This window comes from Ammospiza caudacuta, chromosome 5 (genome assembly GCF_027887145.1).
Source record: "Ammospiza caudacuta isolate bAmmCau1 chromosome 5, bAmmCau1.pri, whole genome shotgun sequence".
Classification (NCBI taxonomy): domain Eukaryota; kingdom Metazoa; phylum Chordata; class Aves; order Passeriformes; family Passerellidae; genus Ammospiza; species Ammospiza caudacuta.
The window spans coordinates 7,382,116-7,401,204 of record NC_080597.1 but is presented as its reverse complement, the minus strand read 5'-3'; the positions used below and the strand labels follow the sequence as shown (position 1 = coordinate 7,401,204).

The window sequence follows — 19,089 nt, the reverse complement described above, 5'->3', positions numbered from 1 at the left end:
TTCCCTAAGCAGGTGAATGATGAGCAGATGTTACAAACTTACACCAGCAACAGAGGAACCCTCTGAGCTTTAGAGAGCAGAATTTGTCTATTTTGATTGCTTTCCAGTTAGATGTCCCTCATCTCAGAACATTTAATGGAGTGAGTGGTTGTCCTTGCAGCCACTAGTGCTGAAAACTAGTGAAGAGCTATAATTAAGAAGAATTGAAAAGACAAATGTGTTGCCTCTGTGAAAAAAGCAAAACAAAACCACCAAAAACCTAAAAGAAAAGAATTGTAGGACCAATCAGATTAACTTCAGTAAATGAAAAAATATGGGAACAAACTTCCATTTGTAAGCTCATAACTAAGAGCAGGGACATGAGTAAGAGTCAACCAGGAACTGTCAAGAACAAATCACATTAAACCAAACTAATTTCCTTCCATCTTGGGCCACCCAGGGCCTCAGAGGCAGGGCAGAAGCAGTTTATACCATACATCTTGGACTTAAAGGGAGCTTTTGACCCTGCTTTATATGACATTCACAGAAGAAAAATAAGAACTTGCCAGATGGTTACAGACCATCTGGAAATATCTTGGAGGGTAGTTATCAAAGTGGAAAGGTGTGCTGACTGGGTTTCTTGTGACCTGTGCTGGAGCTGGTACCAGTCAGGATTATACTCTTGACTTGAGCAAGAGAATATGGACATTGCATTTGCAAGAGAATGTGCACATTGCATTTGTGAATTATATTATGTTGGGAAGGAGTACAAGGAAACTGGAGGAAGTTTGGGTCAAAACTGGACATGATCATGGATAAGTGATCCAGAAAAGAAGGAGAAAAGCCTTAAAACAAGGAAAGAGGAGGCAAATCAGGAAGGCAAAGATCTGTACATGGGAATGATCATCTGCACAAATGCAAGATGACAAACATCTGGTGGCAGAGCAGCTGCACAGAGGACAGCTGCAAATTGAGTAAGAGTCAAAAGTGTCCTGCTGCTGTGAGATGAGGAATGCTGGCAGGAACAAACAGGACTACAGCACACAAGGCACATGAAGGGCTCCTTCTGCTTTGACCTCAGCTGGGGCACCCTGTCACCTCTCCAGCACTGCAATTCCAACCAGCCAGCCGGGAGAGCAGGGCAAGGGGCAGAGCCCTTGGGGGTGCTGGGCAAGAAATGGTGCAGCACATCCGGGAAGGGGTGGAAGCCTTTACATATTTCAAGGCTGCTGCTGGAGGGGGGAATAATCTGTTTGTGGAAGCTCTAGAGAAAGAAGCAGTGGGTTTGCACTCAGAAAGAAGTTTCAGGTTAATATTAGTGAAATACATACCAGGAGGGGTCCTAAGGTTCTGGGCTAGACCATGGAACATCCTCTACTGAAGATCCTTAAGAACAGGAAAAATAAAGATTGTTCAACAATAAAAGCTGTTGTGAGGAACATCTGTCTTATTAGCCTATGTTAGGGTTGACAGAGCAGAGACCCTCTTGAGTTTTCTGCTCCTCTGCCTTAATTTTTCTGCCTGTACGAAGTGATTTCAGTAGCCGCTAGTTCTGACATGTAGCACTGGGTACAGAAATTTAGAGGGACAGAGAAATTAAATTGAATTTAATTAGTCCCTACTTTATAAACCAAAGTTAATTACACTGAAAATGCAAATAAAGGATCTGTTCCAGACAGTGAGAAAACTCCCTGTGACTTGTACTGTCCTAGGATCAAACCCAAAATGCAGAGCCTGCACTATTTTCCTTGGCAATTGTTAATATGTGTGTTGAATAAAATACAAAATTACAAAGGAAATAAACTTGTCTGTAAAGGTCTTCATCCAGCACTACTTAAGATGCTGTTGTCCGAATTTCAGTTTACTCATCTGGATGTATCTATGGTCCTTTGCCATAAAAAATGACTCAATCTGTCATCAGCTTACCAGACTTGTTAAAAAGGGTAGGTTTGTCAAAAAAACTTTTAGTTTTGCTGTGGTTCATTTCTTTTTCCCATTGACCTATGTTGTATTGTTTCATATAATCAATCTTTTGTCTTGTGCGAGTGCATGAAGAATTTGTTTTGTTTAATAACAGTGTGTAGTATTTTCTTCTATCATTGCTGATGCAAGATCTAGGAAATTGCTGGCCAAACACTGTATGTTCTGCAGTTAAATATTTCAAGTTAAATTACAGTTCTAATGGCTGACATTCAGTGGCAGCCTGATTCATCCAGCTGCTGACATGAGTAATTTCAGGGATGGTGTGTGCAATAGCAGAATTCTCATCTAATTACTCTGACAAAATAGATGTCTTGCAAACAGCTATGGAACAGTTCAATCTTTAACCCTGTGCTCACAGCTGGATAATTGAATATGTATTTAGCCTGTGTGATTCTCAGCTGATTGTGGCTCCAGGCTGGAAATTCTCTGCTGAATCTGTGCACGTTGGAGTCTGGTAAACTACAGCAATTGTGGAACTTGTCAGAATTTCCACATCAAACCATGCTAAGTTAAGTGCTCAGTTAGAAGTCTAAAATTTGGCCAGAAATGACATCTAAAAGAGGGGTAAAACACAGGCTACTCCATGGCTCCAAGGACAGATAAAGGCTCCTCTCTGATGGAAGAGAAGTGCCAAGGAATCAGTGGTTCAAAATCTGTCTGAGCAGCAGCTGCCTGCATTGCTGGCTCTTAGAACACTTTTAAAGTTCTGTTAGAATGCAAATAAACTCAAGAAAATGGCAGTAACTCAGATTGGCAAATGACAGACTCCTCTGATAGCCTGGCAGATTGCTAGAAGTGGCCTTGAGCACCTTCACCAAAGAAAAAAGGCTTAATTTTAATTAATACTGCCTGTCATCTCCTTTTGGAGTTATTAGATTAGACAGTTATCAGATCAGATAGTTATTAGTTCATGTTATATTCATGAAAACATCCCTTCTATGTTTTGGGAATAAAGTCAGAACTGTCGTCTTTGACACCAAGACAGGAATTTCTAACAGAGAAATGGACAAATCCAAGGGTTGCAATAAAGCCAAAGCAGTGTCTTTTCCACCAAAATAAAAATCTCAACAGAATTTTTCTGGTCTATGGGACAGAAAACTTTGGAAGTCAGACAAGATTTTTTCTTCTGAGACTGAAAAACTGAGTGTATGCATTGCCAAACAACTAGATAATCAGGATATTCACTGGGAAAAGAAATATCTAGCCCCAAATTTGGGTCAAATCCCAAATCTGCTGCTACTTATATCTTCATTTCATGAACATTTCTGGAAAGGCCTGTCTCCTTTTTGTTGCAGACTAAGAATATTTTTGAAATCTCAGAAAATTCCGCAAAATGAGATTATTGTTCTCCATTAAGGTATCACAGCAATCATTACTTAAATATTTTTAGCTGCCTGACAAAGAGTTGCTTAGAACTGATTCCAAGTGATGACATGCTAATGAAAAGCTTTGTGTAGAGCAGACATTATTTGAGCACAGAGGTTCCCTTCCCGCCTCCATCAGCAGTTTCTGGTAGACTCCACTGATCCTGGGACCTTAGTGAACTGTCCAGGAACACTAGTGAAGTTTTAAAACTTATTCTAGTTTAAAAATACCCCCAAAACTTTAATTCTTAGCAGGACAACTTAACTTGCTAATTTCTGAGACCTTCTTATTTTAGAGCTGCATTGAAACAGGAGAGTAATCTCTTCAGAGAGTCAGTGTGGTTTCCATTGGATATTATCCCATGACTTGAGAAAATTCCATCACTGCTGCTAGCTCTCAAATGGATAAAGGAAAGATATTTTCCTTTATTGTTGATGGTAGTCAGGGGTATAATGGGAATGAGGGAGAGAGAAAGGAAGATAAAGACATGAGTTTCTTTCATTTTATATAACTGACCAAGGGAAGCAATGTGTGAAAATTGAAAAAGAAGGCACAGACACAGTGGCTGTAATAAAATGTCTTACCATGTGCTCTGGAGACATGGGGAATATATTGAGCTAAACACAAAATATGAGCAACTGTCACCAAATCTCTGAGTAAATCTCCTGAACTGTAGGTCACAGCTGCCATATTCCCTCACAGGAATTAATTTCATCTTGTTAATAAACCTTTCTACATATACTTCAAAGGTATCTGACCAAAAATTTCCCTGGGTCTGGTTTTGCTTTGTTGTTTACCTTCATCCTGAAGAAAAGCCAACTGTATCTATAAATGTAGCTTCTATTACATCTCATACTTCCAATATTTCCATTTATAGATTAGAAATAGAATTTTTTTTAAAGAAGAAAGAAAGTAATCATGCAGGTCAACAGAACACATTAATAACTGTAAACACATTATAATTTTTAACACATTATTATTTTAATTAATAATTTTAAAACAAGAGTCCCAGATTTGAATTTAGCTGGCAGGCAGAGAGGAGAGGAGTGGATATCAACATGTGAAGATCACACTAGGAGCTAGAACAGTGGTCCCATAGCTGGTTTGGATTGCTATAAACCCTCAGAAATTTCTTACCGACCACCAGGTATCGTTATCATCAAACTTTTAATTGAAAACACTATTTAAAATAGTGTTTAACATGGCTCTGTGGGTTAGCTGTGAACCCTTTAGCGTGGCCTCCTGGACCACCAGTGTTCTGCAGAGCATTTTTGGGAAGCACTGAACCAGACTGCACACATCGTACACCCCAACAAAATACGGCTGGGTCTGAAACAGAGGCACAGCTCCTGCAACTGCACCATCTACTCAAATAATGCACATGCCAGCTCAACCTTCTTGGGAGCTGAACAACACAAAACCCTTTTGTTTTCTTCCCTACCCAAAGTTCATTTTTTATTTCTTTGGAGAAACAAGCGAATGGTGCCAAACCTCCGTTTCTGATTGTTTCTTGTAGGATCTTCCTCATATCTGGCAATGGTGTAATCTTTCAGGAAGCTAACTATGAAAATAAGAAATATAAATTCCCCCCACACTGTGGAGTTATCATTCCAGAATCATTATGAGATCTATGAATCCAAATATTAAAAAATTAAAACTAGCTTCTAAGTTGGTTTTATTTTTTTTTCCTCCTCTGGAAAATGTGTTGCTTTTTTTCCCTTCCCAAATCCACTAATGATGCTAGAGCTCTGTGTGTGGTCATTAAAGCATTTCAACAACTTCCTGCAAATCCTTTATAGTAATTCTTTGGCTGCAGCACTACAGGATTGTCTGTTTATTACCAGAGAAACACACTGAGGAAATCAATGAGAAGGGAACTTATGGGGGAAGCATTGAGAAGGGAACTTGTGTGGAAGTGTCATAAATAACAGCAGCAAAACACCTCGATCCAGCCCTGTGTACAGTCGGTGACAGAGTGGTCTCACACAAGAGCAGGGATGGGCTGCATCTTCCCCTGCCATCATTCTGCCTCCTTGCACCTCACAGGCACCTCAGGCAGTCATGTAGAAAGGAGCCTTATTCACCTCTCCTCATATTCACCTTATTCACCTCTCCTCATATTCACCTTATTCACCTCTCCTCATACATTCATTATCGACAGCTATTGCATGGAATTGGCAACCAGGAACCTTTGCAAGTAGCAGCATCACAGACCAAATAAAACCCCCCAAACCCCCCCAAAATAACTCCTTTTCTAAACCAGCTATTATTTAAAAAATAACTCTGTGCTTCCATGACAGTACTCACCTAATTTGGAGAGAAAATAGTGCTGCCACAGCACTTCTGTGCCCTTTGTATGCTCAATAGCCATGGTAATGCAGAGGTTTGGGTCAGAGTGGGAGTGGGAAAGGGTCACTTCAGCAAAACTAATGCACAGGAGAGGTCTGCAAGGGAAAGGAGTAACCTCTGCCTTGAAAGAAAATGAGCCCTACCCAGTTCTTGTCTCTATAGGTCTCTCTTGCAGTACTTTACACTCAGCATCACTAATGGATGCTACTGGAGCATCCATTAGTGTTAGATTAATAATAATCCAAAGTTAGATTAATAATCAGTCTCATTTTTGTCCAAGGGTTTTTTTTTGTTTGTTGTTATCTGAATAGTTCTCTTTTTCCAATTGCAGTGCCCATGGTTAGAGGTAGCTGTCAACTCACTTTTTATTAATCTGAAACAGATAAACGTCAAGCTTGCAAACCTGACTAGACAGTATGAAAACAAATCCTGTGGCCTCACCTCAGCACTGTCCAGATTCACTGCCAAGTTCCCCTCTGGTGAAGGGGTTTGCTGGGACTATCCCATGCCTGCATACCTGGGGTAATTTGCCCCGAGCTGAGCCAAGCGTCTCAAACACGCGCGGAATTCCGTAAGATGAGAAATCCACGCTGAGGAACGATGCCCCTCCTCACCTCACGTTGCTGCCTGACCCCCCTTGCTGTAGATGATGTGTGTGTGTGCTTTCTTCAGCTGCCTTTCTGCCAACCCATCAGCTTTTGGCTTCTCTCCACAGGAAGCAGGGAGGCCGCGTTCACCTATGCCATTACCGCTGCTGGGGTCGCGCACGCTGTCACGGCCGCCTGCAGCCAGGGCAACCTCAGCAATTGTGGCTGTGACCGAGAGAAACAGGGCTACTACAACCAGGAGGAGGGCTGGAAGTGGGGAGGCTGCTCTGCGGATATCAGATACGGCATTGAGTTCTCCCGGAGGTTTGTTGATGCCCGAGAAATCAAAAAGAATGCACGGAGGCTGATGAACTTGCACAACAATGAGGCTGGAAGAAAGGTATTCCAGAAAGGATGAGGGATGGGATCTTGTGTGCTGGAGGATGGGGGGGAGGCTGGCTTGGTGGCAGGAGGCATTTCCTGAGAGCTCATCCCTCTCTCTGATGTTATCCCACACCCACATCAACTCATCTGTTGTTCACCATTTTCCCCCATTTATTTTTATTCAGAGCTGGCCATGTATATATGATACCTATAGTACCATGTATTATAGGTACTCCTGTAAAAATTTGTGCTTCCTAAGCCTTCTTTCCAGCCCTGATAACAGAGAGGACCTTGCTGGATCTGGTTAGCTGAAGATCAGTTTTTCATCCAATTTGCAAAAATCTAACAAGGGATGTCTGGGCTTATGATGGGACACAACTGCATTGCTCAACTTCCACAGCACTTCCAGATATTTATTCCAGTGAACCCCAAATCACTTATTTGACCCCAGCTCTAGTTAAATATACATAGTAATACACAATGCACTTCTTAGCTCATGCACAACTGTCTCTTTGTAACTACAAAGAGCTTCAGAAGAAGAAGAAGCAGTTTCCTGTCTACAACCATGATGGAATTGCTTCTCATGATAACAATAAACATCATGCATGGAGCTATGCTGATTTGTTTTCACCAATACTCATAGCTGTCAAAGCTTGTCCTTTAAGAAGTGCAACAAATCTTTCTGCATCATATATACTTACCTCAGGAGAGATTGTACCCTGTGTTGCAGAAAAATCCAATATACCAATGTAGCAATCCAATAAAATCTGCCTCCTTCTCTAGTCCCTGAAGTAAGACTGAATTTTGCTCCTCCAAAACCATGTGTGCTTTCAGTTCTGTACTGAGCACTGAGCAGAGAGAGTAGAATTGGTGGTGACAGAAGCAATGCAATTATTTTACAGCCTGGATCTTGTTTGCTAGCACAGTTGCATTGGCCATGCTCTGAAACAGAGGGTTTTGTATGGGCAGGGGTTCACTGGGATGGAAATGCTACATAAATTCAGTGTGGTGAGAGAGGCACAATCTCAAGTGTAGGGAGAGGATGGGTACTTCAGTGATAATTCACACTGAAACAGCCTTGAGGGCCGCAGTCTTTTTTCCTAAAAATTGCTGCCATAGATATAAGAGAACTTCATTCAGCAATTGACATTGGAAGACCAGCTCCAGGTGTGATCACCTCACTTAGGCCGGGAATTTCAGCTCAGCATCACAAATTGCATTTGGAGGCAAAACAAGATGTAAGTCAACTCTTAAACTTGCCAGGGAGGATTTATTACTGATGGATGCATTCCCATCCCTGCTGAAACTGGCATCCTCTGTGGTGTGTGTGTGCCACCCCCATGGAGATCCTGAGGCAGGTCCTGCTTGGAACAGGCCACGCTCTAGATGGGAAAGGGGGACAAAAGAGCAAAAGCAGATACTGAGATGGAGAACAGTCCCAAGGACAGAAAGAGCTCATTATGTGAACCAGGCACTGATCATGGGTCCCCCAATTCTAAATACAGCACAGTAACCACCAGATCACATTGCTGATTCTTATTAAGCACATTATATTTTACTTTTCATCAGAATTTCATAAACAGAGGGACATAACCAAACCAAATAAGTGCATGTTTTTACAGATACTTCTGGTAGCAGAATTCATGCAAATAAATTTTATTTAACAATTCTAAATTTTTTTTCAAATGTTCTTGCAAAAAACAAATTATAATACTTTCATGTTTTAAGAAAGGAATTCAAGGGCTTGCAATACCAACAATATATTTTTTCTCATTTTTAAAAATATAAATAGTATTTTGGAATTTATTAACTTTCTGTTGCATTTTTCAGTAGTTATTTATACCCATAGCCATTCATTAATTCATTGTATTGCTTTCAAAAGCTAAGAATGACTGAAAGGATTTGATGTAGTTTTTTGGTTTTAAGTATAATCCATAAAATCCAGAGTAATGTGCTAATATAAAATATGGTTTGGGGGTCACATTTAGAAATAATGTTGGTGTTGTGATATATATTCCCTTTAATTGAATATTCAGAGTTGTACAGTAAATAATATTTAGTGATTTTGGTTCTTCTGAGATAATTTGCTGCTTGTATAAATTAGACATTTTGAATTCAAGTCTGACTGACTCTCTGGACAATCTGTTGCATTTTTCAGTAGTTATTTATACCCATAGCTGTTTCATTATATTGCTTTCAAAAGCTAAGAATGACTGAAAGGATTTGGTGTAGTTTCCTACAGAGATGTCACAGCACTTTTCACCATTTAAAATACCCTGCATTCACATCTGTAATGGTAAGGCCTGCAGTTCTTTTTTTAGTCATTCCAAATTGACTTTTTGAGTTAGCTAAGAACAACTTTTAGCCAGCAAATATGCCACCTTTCTTGTATTCTTCTTTTTGAATCTCAGAGCCTTCCAAGTCAGAAACATGAGGAAAAAAGGGCACAAAAATGTCCCAACCCCACATCAAATTGTTTCCAGCTTGCTCTGAAGTCAGTGGTGGGCCCTTGATGACCCCATTGAACATCTACCAGGTGGCCAGAGGTTCATTGCAAGGATCATTAGTCAAGACTGTGGCCACCAGTTTTGCCCCTCGAGCAATTATTTGAATATTCTTTTATACCACCACAAGGACTTTCTCATGTGCTCTGAGAAATCTTGCTCATTCTCCATCTCTTCCAGCACTTGTCCCACACATGCCTGGGTGTCAGAGGGGTTTGTAAGTACAGCAGTGTGGCTTTAATAATTTCCCTTTGTTGGGATGCTCTCAAACCTGACCTGCTGGTACTTCACTACTGCTAAAACCAGAGCCCAGAGGAATTTCTCTTTGTGGAACAAGCAGCATGCTGTAAAAATAATTGCACAAACTTTGCAAACTGATGAGGGAAAAACAGTCTTGGGGGGGTCTTTTACTTCTGTCTAGGGTTGAGATGTTCAATACAACCCTCTAATAAATGATCTCATTGGAAAAAAAAGACATTTAGACTTCTCAGGGAATTTCTGATGACTGTGGAATGAATGAATACCCTAATTGCCCCACCCTGCATCCTGTATGGCTCTGCACTGAATTTCTAAGAATTGTTTCAGCTAATGGCAGGTTTGCAAAGTTTTTGCTAAATTTGCAATAGGAAGCACCAGTGAAAAAAATCATAATCTTGTCATTGGTGTAATTTGGAATGAATAAATGCTCAGGGATTCCTGGTGGCACAAGGCTCTCCTGATGGAAGATTTATGTTTGGTGGCAAAGCGGCACCGCATGGTGTGAGAGAGCAGAGGAACAAAATTCCCTGTCAGTTCCTAAACATCTGCTGTGATTTGGGATGAAAAGAACAAGTGTGGTACATGAAAACAAGCCCCCAAAGAGGACTAGTGTAAGTCTAAGACAAATGTTACTGAAAGAACGTTTTGTTGCAAATCTGAAAGATTACAGAGAGATCTGTGGGCAAAACTTTGACAGAGTAATGAAAAATTAAATACCAACAAACCAAGTCAGCTTTGATGCTGTTTTATGAAGCAGCTTTCTACCATGTATTTTTAGAAATAAGCATCTTTATTCTGGGATAAATGAACTTAGAGTAACATCTGGGAACACATATGATTAAGCTTAACTTTTTGTTGAAAGTTTCAAAACAATGACTGTCTCTCACGGGAAATCTCATTTATAAAAATGGAGGTTTCTCTTTGTTTTTATGGGGTGAGTTAAAAGAACAAACTGACAAATTGGTAGCAGATTGCAGCTTTTACCAAAAAGTAGAAATGTTTCTAACAGTTTATCAATCAATTAGGCTCTTACAACAGACAGTGACTGTGGTTATGTGTAGAAAAAATCGGCTTTCCAGAAACACACCCATCACTCTGACTGCCAGCAGCTCTGCCTGACACCATCCCAATATTTACTCCTTTGTTACACCAATGGGGTTTTCCTAATTTTTTTTGAATGCTTGCAAGATGACAACAGCTTATTTTACATATGAAACAATAAGAGTGTGGGGAAAAAACAAATAATTCAGGCTCTCTTCAGAAGAGATTTTTCAATTATTTGGGACATTTCTACCTAAGATATGGCCTTTTCTCATAGTTTCTGGTGCAATAGGCCTGTGGTACTGGGAAGGGGTTCTTTTGCTCACTTGCTTTGGCTGTAGAACAGCTAATGAGGTGATTTGTTGATTACCATTAATTACATATATACATATATAAAGATACAAAATTTATAATAATATAATATAATATAAAATAAATTAAAATAATACAACATTAATATAATATAATATAATATAATATAATATAATATAATATAATATAATATAATATAATATAATATAATATATATAATATATTATAATATATATATTATATATATAATATAAGATAATGTAATGTAATATAATGTTACATTATATTATGTTATGTTATGTTATGTTATGTTATATTTACATAAACATTTATAAATATAAATATAAATACAATGATACCTATAAATATAAATATAAATAACTATATAAAATATATAAATAAATATATATAGTGTGTGCACATAATTATGGATATTTATACATATTTATGTATATGGTCTGTGCATACTTTGTATAAGACAGTGTTTGCTCCCTTCACCTCATGTGAAGCACCATAATTAGTCAGCTCACTCCTGCAAGATGAACAGTGCCTAATTTGCTGCAGGCTGCCCCCACTGTCACCTGACAGGATGTAACGATAAGAAGCAATGCCCAGAAAAAGACTCTGAATAAAATGTTCTAAAGTCACAGTGAAGGCTGAATCCCAGTTTCAAACGTGAAAGCCAACTAATTTTATGCTGTTATAAGCCTAAAGTATTCTTTAAAATGTGACTTTGTTTCCTAAGTCATTTCAGGGATGCAAAGAATGTTACTTTCCAGGTTTTACAGCCTCCGGTCTATCATTTGCTGAAAGTTTCTTTCTCTAAAAGTGACAAATTATTTCACTACACATCCCTTGTGAGAACTTTTCTTTCACAAAAGAAAAGTTTTCAATAGTTGTGCTTCGTGCCGTATTTTCAGTCTTCCCACTTAAAGTGATTTGCAGTCAGTTACATAAATCCAATTTCAAAAATTTTGGTGTTACAGCTTGGGTGGGTTAGATGGATAACTAAGGACTTATCCACAGGTCCTGAGCATGCAAGCTTTGGCTCAAAATCTCATGAGGATAGATCTCCTGCTTCCAGTTGGGCTGGATTTGTTAGCTCATTTTTTTCTTCCAGAAACACACCCTAACACAGACTGCCAGCAGCTACATCTGGTACTACCCTGCTTTTTGAACAATTTGCTTTAAAATTAGAGGGGGCAATAGCCAAATATTTTAGGACTTGCTAAATGGTTTTATTCAAGAAATGTGCATGCCCATGCATACCATGTAATGCATGCAAGGCATGTATCAAACATCCAGTGAAATATCACTGCACGACCTCAAACCTGACACATCTGTTCTGCCTGACAGAATAAAACTACCAGGGAAATAGTTTTAACTATTTCAGGTGATATTTTACCTTTAATGTTTACAACAAATTCCTTAGAAAACAGAGTGCAACACTGCAAGCACGCTTTGGGGACGATGGGGAGGATGCTTCTGAAAGAAACTGCTTTGCAACATTTCACTGTAAAAATAATATTTAGAATGTTTTAACCAATTGCAGCAGTTTGTTGCTCAAAAATTTATTTTCTCCTCCTAGAAAGTAGAGAAGAAACACTGATGGATTAAGCTATTGTTGAGCCTCATAACAGCAGGGACATCCATCAAATGGGCAGCAGGTCCCAAAATGCTGGGTTAATTTTCCTGGTGGCCAAGAGGAGAACTTGTGTAAGGAGAGCAGCGGGCTTTCCTCAGCTTTTTCAACACATTAAGTGGGGACTTATGGAACAGGGAGGCCACTGGAGGGCAGGAGGAGGCGAATTGATACCTCCAGGCACCCCTGATGGTCCCCAGCCCTGCTCACTCTGGCAAGTGGCAGGGAAAATCCAGTTCATGCTGTGTCTGGACAGAAAAGCAGAGGCTCCCTGGTCCCATTAAACTAAACAACAAGGAAAGCAAGGATGTGACAAGAGGAATAAACACAGTAACTCAGTTCCCCATCCCACAGAACATAAATTCTGTTGTGATGCTTGATGGAACAGCTTCACAGAGGAGCAGAAAGAAAGCCATGCAGCTGAACTTCCCTTATTCCTCTCCTACTGGCTCCATGCTCCCTCTTCACAGGAAAGGAACACAACTCAAGGAGACACACCATGAACTGCTCAATTTTGGGCTCTGTGAGCTACTATTAACAAAGAATAATTTCAGGACATTTGTATTAGAAGATCAGCTCTCCTGGCTGCAGCTGCATGAGCACCAAAGAAGTGGTGACATCTTGTGACCAGAATTTGGTAGTTATTACCCAAAACAAAAGTTGGTCACTTGCATATTTGATGAGGCAAAACTCCTCAAGTCTTTTATTTCTTTTTGATGCTTCAGTCAAAAAATTACATTCAAAAGTTACATTCAACACTTGGTCGAACAATGTGCATTTCCATTAAGGAAAACAAAAACCAGCAGGGGTAAACCAAAACACATACACACACAAAATGTAACTATTGTTTTTACATATATATGTAAAATTACTATATATACATACATGTATATGTATATGTATATGTATATGTATATGTATATGTACATGTATGTATATGTTTTATCCAAATAGGATTTTTACCATGTACAGAAACTGTATCTGATGTTATGCAGTTGGGTCTAGATATGGAGCTTGAATTAGAAAATTTCTTTAATGCACATAATTTTGTTTCATTTTGGTCTTCACAAGTCTTTTTCTACTTAACTGGCAGCAGGCAGCCCTCAAATTGCATTTTAAATGTATGATTTATATAGGTATAAAAAAATGTGGGATTAAGAAAGCTTTAGCATTCTATTTCATAATTCATTTAACAAAGTAGCAGTAGTTAGAAAATTTTACTTGGCAAGATCATACTGGGTGGGAGTGGGCCTGTATGTGGAAAAGGGACTTGAGAAATGTTCCTATGATTAATCTGAGGCAGCACAGCCCAACGATGGGAATTTCCTCTTTGGGAGGTAGATGTTGCTGTAAACCATTCAAGATTAGATACGAGGCACTGACATATGACAAATGAAACTGCTGAGAGAGTGGCTCATTGGAGCTAATGATTTTCAGTCTTTAATTAAGCACCTAGCTTGGCACAGTGTCTTAGATTTGAGTAAATAAGTACCTTCAGGGCTCGGGGTCAGAGCTTTGATGGGAATTTTGCTGAGGAAAGCTGAGCTGGAGGGACTTTTAGGAAGCCAAATGTTAGTTACTCTTCATTCAGAGCCTTGAGCAAACAGGGTCAGATCCTGACACCTTTTCCAGGTCCCCATGGCACCTCCCTGGCTAGTGGGAAGCTGCTCAAGGCACCACACAGAGAGAAATAAATTCCTTTGGAGGGCCAGAACATGCTGGCCTGTCAGCAAGGAAGGGCACTCTGGATGGAAAGAGGGGAAAAATGCTGCTCAGAATCTGCTTAGGTTGGGCCTCGTATTCCCTGAACCTCCAAGTCTTTGGGCACAATTTTATACCCACAGCTGACTGTGGGCACACAAATTATAGCATTCAGGAATTTAACTACCTGATGATTGGGCCTCTGCTGAGTGTTGTAACCCCAAGCATTCCACATTCATGAGAGAAGCCTCCAAAAAAATTTAAAAAACCTGCAAGATTGGCCTCAGGAGCATGAATTAATACTTTTTGAAACTTCTGATTTTTTTGAGCCTGCATGGCTTGCATTTGCAAATCCTCCCACCTTCAAAAATAGTGGGAATCTTTGAAAAAACACAGCAGTGAAATCAGGTTTCTGCTCACCAAAATGAATCACAAAACTGGACCTTCAGAAAGAGAACGGCAAAAAAGAAAAAAAATATCAAGACTTAGGATAAAGTTGCTGGAGATTGTACTATAGAGGCTGTGATGTAGTGTCTATAAATAATATATATATAATGTATTTAATAATGTATATAAGCATCAGCATCTCAACCAAATACACGCAGGCAAACAATTATTATATAGACAGACAGGCATATATATATATATATATATATATATATAAAATTAAAATACACATTTCCAAAGATGTCACCCAGGACACCAAAATGGGTGATGTCTGTCTTTCAGGAGCAATGACACTGTCTAGTGTATCAGGGAAGGACATCAGAGGCTCCTTGGGACAGTGTTGAACCCATAAAAGGATAAGGAGCCTCATGAACTTCGTCTCCTCCCACTCTTTGCAAGTTACTGACTTGGCTTTTTCAACCAAAATGTAGACTCCAGAAACATATGTAGGGCATGACAAAATACAGACCCTTCAGCAATATTTACTGCTCAGGGAGGAGTAAAACTCAGGGATGACAGATCCCATTGTCAGTGCTTTCCTGGAAATCCTCAGATCCTTGTGCTCTTTGCTGGAGGTGTAAAAGTTGCATCCATCCACCTCTTGTCATGGATTTTGCTGCAGTTCTTACAGCTGCATGTTGAGAAAGCGGTAGGAATGGGTTGGTTTCAACAAAACCAAACATTTTTCAGCGCAGCTTCATGTTGAGCACAACTTCTAAGCATGTTTTAATACATATATATATATACACAAACGCGTCTAAATATCAATAGATTATTTGTACCCAGATTTATGCAATGGGATTGAAATCTTACTTAGGGGTCTTTGGAGAAAGGCCTTCTCCATAGGCCAGAAATGGATAAAGAGGAACCCTGGAGACCCCTAAAACACCCCAGAGTGTGTCACAGTGCACCCATCTCCTCACTGCCACTGAAATGCTGCTGCTGCTGCAGAAGAAGGTGGCAAGTTTTCTCTTCTGTCAGTAGGTGAGACAGGAAGGTGATGCAGTGCATTCCAGTGTCTACAAAAAACCCAGCTCATCACAGCCTTGCTGATTTTCTTCTCTTAGGGCAGTTGCAGCTACGGGAATTTCTTCCCCAACTCAGTTTCCCTTCCTGGGAAACACCTTTTCTGCCCCTGATAGGATAATTTGACTTTCACCCTGGTAAAGCCTGTGGTTCCAGAAGGTCTAAGGTATGACCAGGCTGGGGTCAGACCTCATCAGGGGCTGCAGCTCATCCTGAGGGGAGCAGGAGGGGCAGGCCCTGAGCTCTGCTCTCTGGGACCAGGGACAGGAGCCAGGGAACGGCTGGAGCTGGGTCAGGGCAGGGTCAGACTGGAGATCAGGGAAAGGTTCTTCCTCCTGTTCAGGCACTGTCAGGCTCCCCAGGGAATGGTCACGGCCCCAAGGCTGCCAGAAGCATTTGGAAAATGCTCTCAGGGATGCACAGGGTGGGATTTTGGAATTGTCCTGAGCTGGACTCGAAGAGCCCCTTCCAGCTCAGGATGTTTTATGATTCATGCATAGGTTGCTCAGCTATCTCATATTTGCTACCGTATGTTGGTAAGGGAGAATCAAATCCAAATATTCTCTTTAATACTGAAACCCCAGAAATTTGGGAAAAAACAAACCATACAATTTAAGTGAAACTCAAACAACTCAGGAGGGTGCCCTCTATTTGCAGGGATAACCAGATCTGCACAGCTTTTATTTTAAGGCCAGTTTCTGAAGCAGTAAGCATTTTTTACTCCCTCCTACTTCATTATGCCATTGTACTCAGATTTCGGCCCTTTTATCCCTTGCCCATTTCAGTCATGTTCTGGGATCTGCAGCGAAACCGCTACAGGAGATGGTCTGCAGCATCAGTAATGCTTTCAGACAAGCTCCCTGGCTCATGTTTCTTTGTTAGCATCCCGTTGCGAAGGGGAAAGATCAGCCTGCTTTGCTCTTAGGCCCTGATTTTCATAAGCTAATGATGACTGTGGGTGTAATTATGGTCAGCCTTAAGTGGTAACGCAAGGGCAGGAAAACAGAGAGGCGCTTCCGTGGGGCTGGCTTCCCCCTGCTGCACACACGGGGCGGGAGGACACCGCTGCTTTCCCCCACACAACCTGGCCCTGTGGATTTTTCAGTTCAGGGCAAATTTGGGAGAGAACACCCAAAGGGGCTCCTCTAGGAAAGCAGATTCAATTGGCCCCTCCTCGCAACCGGTCCGGGAGAAAATACCTCCTTGGAGAAAAGTGGAAAAAAACCCGTTTATTAAACAATAAAACTTAATGAATAAACCCCTTGCTGCTCCAAAAGAGATGACAAACTCAGAAAGTCCCCTCCCCGGGTTGCAGCTCAGCTCACTCAGTCTCTGTCAGTCCCTCCAGGGCTGGAAATGCCCCGGCCCAGGCCCGGCCCGGTGCCCACAGCTGGAGCTGCCGGTGCTCTGCTGGGTGTTCTGTCCAGAGCAGGGTTAAACAGGTCCAAAGAAAAGGGAAAAAGGAAAAAACCACAGTCCAAGGAACTTCTTTGCCTCAGCTAGCTAAAACTAACTAAAAGCAAAGGAGAGCTCTGTCCTGCTGTCTGTCCATCCGCAGACAACACAGTCCAGGGGCAGGGTTGTGGAGGAGCGAGTGCAGTGTCTGAAAACAATCTGTGTGCTTCTTCTCTGGCCCCTTCACTCTCTGGAACAAGTCTTAAAGGTGCAAAACTTATTATTTAGCACAGAACAAGACAATTGGGGATAAAAGCATCATATAGTCAACCTAGGACACCTGGAAGGAGGGATGTGCTGGGCGTGGCACAGCTGGGCTGCAGCAGAAACAGCAGTGTGACAGCGGAGCATCAACCTGAGCTGCCACCCCCAAGTGTGTGTCTCCTCTGACTCTGAATTAAACCCCTCTGGCTGAACCTCCTCTACAACAGCAATGCATTTCTCTTCTCTCCTGGTTAACAGTACTCTGTTGAGCAGGAGAGAAGAGAAATGCATTGCTTTCACTTCTTCAGTGAATTTTTTTCCCTCTAATGCTGTGTTATCATTGCCCTGGTGGAAAAATAATGTATCTGTGGCTGATTGTTTGCTGAATAGTTGGACTAAATACAGCAAAAATAAGTGCTGCTTTTTAAGGAGATGAGACATTCTGTGTGTGGAATAGTCGGTAAGTTTACCACTGGTGGTGTTGCTATAGGTACATAGGAAAAATCTTTAATTGTGCAGTGAATATAGGATCATAAAATGGTTTGGGTTGTAGGTGACCTTAGAGATCATCTAGTTTCCAGCTCTCTGCATGTAGGCTTGTTTGGTCACACAGTAGATACTGTTCTTCTTAAGCATTCTTTCATCATTACTTAAAGCAATTAAATATTTTGAATCTTATACCACTTAACCCCCAAACCCATTCTTGTTTTCTGTTTTCAAAATGAAAATGATTTGAAAAAAATTTGAAGTCCCCTGTGGCTCTAAAGATATGTCTCCTAAAACGTAAGTAAATATTCTCCAGCATTTGGAAAAAGAATGGAAACGTTTTCCCCAAAAAAAGACAAAACACTGTATTTCCAACAAGGTGCCACTTGAAACAAAATGTTATGAGCATTGTGCTGGGAGGTGAGAGGATTTATAAGCATTATAAAGAATTAGAAAGCATATATAAGCATTATAAAGCATATTTAGAAGCATTTGAAAAATTTCAACCAGCAGTAACGAGTATTCATATGAACTAAACAGACTGAGGTTTAGGCAGACTTGCAACATTATTTTCCTGCAGTAACAATATGCAAATGTCTGTACACATAGGTTCTTGAAGAGAGAATGAAATTGGAGTGCAAGTGTCATGGAGTTTCAGGTTCCTGTACAACCAAGACCTGCTGGACCACACTCCCTAAATTCAGAGAGATTGGATATATTTTGAAAGAGAAATACAACGCTGCAGTGCAAGTGGAGGTGGTAAGAGCCAGTAGACTGAGGCAGCCAACCTTCCTGAAGATCAAGCAGATTAAGAGCTACCAGAAACCCATGGAAACGGATTTAGTGTACATTGAAAAGTCACCCAACTACTGTGAGGAGGACGCTTCCACGGGGAGCGTCGGTACCCAGGGACGGCTGTGCAACCGCACCTCTCCCAACGCGGACGGGTGCGACATGATGTGCTGCGGCAGGGGCTACAACACACACCAGTACACCAAGGTGTGGCAGTGCAATTGCAAATTCCACTGGTGCTGCTTTGTCAAGTGCAACACGTGCAGCGAGAGGACAGAGGTGTTCACCTGCAAATAGCGGCGCCGTGCGCGCAGAGCGAAGCGCCGCGAGCGAGGAAAGTGGAGTACAACAAACAACGACAGCATCATTTTGCACATCTGATCCTCTTGGGGGAAAGAACCCCAGCCAACACCACAACAACCACTCCCTCCCCACAACTACCTATTCTTCTAAGGATGGTGCATTTTGGCTGGCTGGCTGTTGTAACTGCTTTGGAAACAAGGGCAACAGGATTAAGGTGATGTTGACAACCACATGAAACTTTCTCTCTGTCTCTCTCTCTTTTTTTTTTTTT

The 19,089-nt window shown here is 40.9% G+C and overlaps 1 protein-coding gene across 2 annotated transcripts in view; it reads left to right on the top strand.

Annotated features, from left to right (window-relative positions):
* Positions 1-18,812, top strand: part of WNT7B (Wnt family member 7B) — an 89,366-nt gene extending 70,554 nt beyond the window's left edge. For both annotated transcript variants that reach the window (XM_058805152.1, XM_058805151.1), the window contains exons 3-4: positions 6,392-6,663; positions 18,333-18,812. In XM_058805152.1, coding sequence (XP_058661135.1) covers positions 6,392-6,663; positions 18,333-18,812 — 752 coding nt within the window. The remainder of the gene's footprint in view (positions 1-6,391; positions 6,664-18,332) is intronic.
* The last annotated feature ends 277 nt before the right edge of the window (positions 18,813-19,089 follow it).